Source organism: Ascochyta rabiei, chromosome 20 (genome assembly GCF_004011695.2).
Source record: "Ascochyta rabiei chromosome 20, complete sequence".
NCBI lineage: Eukaryota > Fungi > Ascomycota > Dothideomycetes > Pleosporales > Didymellaceae > Ascochyta > Ascochyta rabiei.
The window spans coordinates 36,941-40,334 of record NC_082424.1 but is presented as its reverse complement, the minus strand read 5'-3'; the positions used below and the strand labels follow the sequence as shown (position 1 = coordinate 40,334).

Below are 3,394 nucleotides of genomic sequence, written 5' to 3'. Positions count from 1 at the left end.
AACTATTCTCGTCTTATATAGTCTTAGACTCAGACAGGACGTTAAACTAATTGATTAATTGATTAATTAATTGTCACGGGTGTTCTCCCTACAACAGGGGATACCTCGGACAGACCCCGGGCCAAGCCCGGAGACCCACCGACCAGTATATAATATCCACACACCTGAAGACTTATCCATTAAGGATTCGTCTTATCTCTCAATATCACCTATTATTTTATCCCATATTGCTCTGCTCTATTGCCTGCCTACAGTGCCCTTACAATTCGAATCCTTCATACTTCCTCTCGGAACAGGCAGCCAATTGGCAGCAGAGAGACGGGAAAAAACTCAGCCATCAGCAATGGCTGGAGGACGACGCAACCTCCGCTCAACTACTAGCGACGTGGAGGAGTTGCCCCCTCGCGACGACCTTGGTCAGGAGCCGGATGCGCAACGCCGCGACAACGCGCCCAGGGTATCGCCGGCACCCATGGAGCCACTGCTCAACCCTCACATCAGGGGCGGGTCAGCTACCACGGCGGCAGGCATTGCGACGCCAGACGTCCTAACGCCACGCGTCACACAAATGGAGTCGCTACAGGCTTCTATCCCGTTGTTGCTGGAGGCACTCAACGAGGCAGAATTGTCCGGCGCCCCCGAACGAGAAATCGAAATCCGGCAGCGGCAATTCAACCGGGCAGTGGAGACCCTGCAGCGGACGCACGTCGGACCCACGCCAGGTAGCCACCGCCTAGCGTTCGACGAGGCAGGCAAGATAATGCGAGTCCTTAACAACGTCCAACCTAAGCCAAAACTTGGGACAGATAACAAGCCTCCATCAACCCAGCAGGTGGACCAGTGGATTAAGGACATAGACACGGCGTTCCAGTACGCTCAAGTAGTTGAAGACTCCGTGACCCGCACCTATTGGATTATGGGCACTATCCACTATAGTGTCCATCAAGAATTGATCCAACAACGTATCAACAAGGGATCAATCCGAACCTGGGCCGACCTCTGCGCAGAGGAGGAGCAGCTTGTACAAGACCCAGTCTTCACTTAGTACAAGAACTACGATAAGTACTTCAACTATAAGTGGAAGGCCGACAATTCCGTCAACACCTTCCTAATAAAGTTGAACAAGCGGGAGTCTCTACTGCCCCGCAACTTCGCTAAGTTTAACAACGGCACAGATGACTATAAGTTCAAGATAGCGTTTGTATAGAGCCTTACTCCCCACAAACTCCGACGTAAGATCCAGCGCAATGGCAGCCTGGAACACATCACTAAGTAGATAGAGTTTGAACGGGCCCTCCGTAACGCAGAGACCGCAACAGTCCCCTTAAACTCAAGCCTCCGGGCTGAAGGCAGCGGTCGAAACAAAAGACCTTACTCTTCTCCTAATAGGGGAGGATTTAAAAGGCACCACAGCCAGGCCTCGACCCCCTCCGGGAGCGACGCCGGAAAGCAGCCGGGAGACTCCCGGCCAGCAACCAATAACGCTAATTTGTCAGGCGGCAAGGGGTCCCATAGGGGCAATTACCACCAACAATCCAATAGGGGTGGTTATCATCAGCAACGGGGCCATTGGAGAGGCCGCGGAGGTGGCAACCAACAGTCCAGTGGAAGCAACCAGGGAAATGGGAAGCCCTAGTCGCCAACCTTTCACACCTACGACTGGGGCCGGAAACCAAAGGGAAGCAGACCTGCATAGCGGTCACTGTCCAGCTAATTGACTCTGAGGGCAACCCTAAAACTCTCCGGGCCCTGTACGACTCAGGCTCGGAACTGAACCTTATCGCCGCACAGGTAGCCATAGACCTAGGACTCAACCCGGCGGGGACTGACCAGCGACCGAACGCGGTGGTCCTAGACGATACAAAGCTGTCGTTGATTAAGCAGTACCAGTTAACGATGGTCTGCCACAACAGCAAGGGAACACCCAAAACAGTTAGGCTAACCAAATTCTGGTCTACACCATTTGTTAGGTATAACCTAGTATTAGGGTATCTATGGCTGGCCGAGGCAGACCCATGTATCTGTTTCTCCACAGGAACCTACGAGTGGTTCACTGACGACGTCGAGAGAGTCCAGCTGGTGACCGCCGAACAATTGTTCAGTGATCTAGAGCCAGGCGAGCAGCCATACCTGCTACAGCCTGAGAGTCTGGGCATAGGTGGTCCAGCGGACGTCCATCGGACGGACGCCGGACAGACGCCGGACGCGCCCCTCGCCGAATGGTCAAGGATTATGGCAGTGGGAATCGACGGCGGCCCCATCCCAGAAGATAACGCCCTAGATATGGAGGAGCTCAAGTATGTGCCAGAGCACCTCCATCACAAGTGGTTTGCCTTCAGCAAACGGCAGACAAGTGTGTTAGCACCACACCAGAAGTATGATCACTCCATAGATATCAAGGCTGGTGCCAAGGTTCCCAACCTCCCGATCTATAACCTGTCCCGCCGAGAGCTGGATATACTCCAGGAATACCTTGAGGCGGCACAGGAGAAGGGCTGGATCCGCCCAAGCAAGTCGCCGGCGGGAGCCCCCATCCTGTTCGTCCCCAAACCTGATAGTACTATGAGACTGTGCGTCGATTACTGGGGATTAAACAAGATAACCATCAAGAACCAGTATCCTATCCCACTGGTGAGCGAAATAATAGATCGACTGTCGAAAGCGAAGGTCTTCACTAAGCTGGATCTACGTGACGCCTATCACAGGCTCCAGATCAAGGAGGGCGATGAGTGGAAGACCGCGTTCAAGACGCGATACGGTCATTTCGAATACCTGGTCATGCCGTTCGGGCTGGCCAACGCACCAGCCACGTTCCAATCCTATATCCACCGAGCCCTGGGAGGCTTACTAGATAGGATCTGCGTGGTGTACCTGGACAACATCCTTATCTATTCCCAGAACAAGGAGGACCACAACAAGCACGTCGAGGAGGTCCTAGATCGTCTAGTTGAGTAGGGGATGTTCGCAAAGGCAAGCAAATGCGTCTTCTCCAGTAAATCAGTGGAGTTTCTGGGATTTGTTATTACCCCAGACGGTGTGGTAATGGACCCTAAGAGGGTCCGTACCATCACCAAATGGCCCAAACCATCCAGTTATAAGGATATTCAAGTGTTCTTAGGCTTCGCCAACTTTTATCGGCGATTTATATTTAACTATTCAGGAATCGTCCGGCCGCTCATCGACCATATGACGGCCGCCCAGCGCCCGGAGGAGGACCGGGGGGTCCCCGGTCAAGAAGAGGGGGGGGCGAAACTGAAGAAGAGTTGGAAGGGACTAACAAAATGGTATAAACTATGGCACTGGCCAGAGGAAGCTCGCACGGCGTTCCTCACGATCAGGGAGAAGTTCACAGGGGCCCCAGTGCTTCAGCACTTTGACCCGAACAAGCCTATCA

At 53.4% G+C, this 3,394-nt stretch overlaps 2 protein-coding genes across 2 annotated transcripts, besides 22 other annotated features; both read left to right on the top strand.

Annotated features, from left to right (window-relative positions):
• Positions 1-70: part of a mobile genetic element that runs on past the window's edge.
• Positions 50-73: a tandem repeat.
• Positions 59-3,394: part of a mobile genetic element that runs on past the window's edge.
• Positions 66-69: a direct repeat.
• Positions 70-267: a long terminal repeat.
• Positions 70-3,394: part of a mobile genetic element that runs on past the window's edge.
• Positions 344-1,045, top strand: EKO05_0010524 (uncharacterized protein; the record flags this gene model as incomplete). Its single annotated transcript, XM_038947246.1, has 1 exon — positions 344-1,045. The coding sequence occupies one exon, from the start codon at positions 344-346 to the stop codon at positions 1,043-1,045; it is 702 nt and encodes a 233-aa protein (XP_038793485.1).
• EKO05_0010523 (uncharacterized protein) lies at positions 1,897-2,955 on the top strand (the record flags this gene model as incomplete). The annotated part of the gene is made up of 1 exon (XM_038947245.2): positions 1,897-2,955. One exon carries the CDS (start codon positions 1,897-1,899, stop codon positions 2,953-2,955), a length of 1,059 nt encoding a protein of 352 aa, XP_038793484.2.
• Positions 2,359-2,945: a mobile genetic element.
• Positions 2,383-2,945: a mobile genetic element.
• Positions 2,437-2,951: a mobile genetic element.
• Positions 2,488-2,951: a mobile genetic element.
• Positions 2,494-2,945: a mobile genetic element.
• Positions 2,494-2,951: a mobile genetic element.
• Positions 2,500-2,906: a mobile genetic element.
• Positions 2,509-2,843: a mobile genetic element.
• Positions 2,530-2,939: a mobile genetic element.
• Positions 2,956-3,394: part of a mobile genetic element that runs on past the window's edge.
• Positions 2,959-3,173: a mobile genetic element.
• Positions 2,962-3,394: part of a mobile genetic element that runs on past the window's edge.
• Positions 2,968-3,394: part of a mobile genetic element that runs on past the window's edge.
• Positions 2,977-3,394: part of a mobile genetic element that runs on past the window's edge.
• Positions 2,986-3,394: part of a mobile genetic element that runs on past the window's edge.
• Positions 3,043-3,394: part of a mobile genetic element that runs on past the window's edge.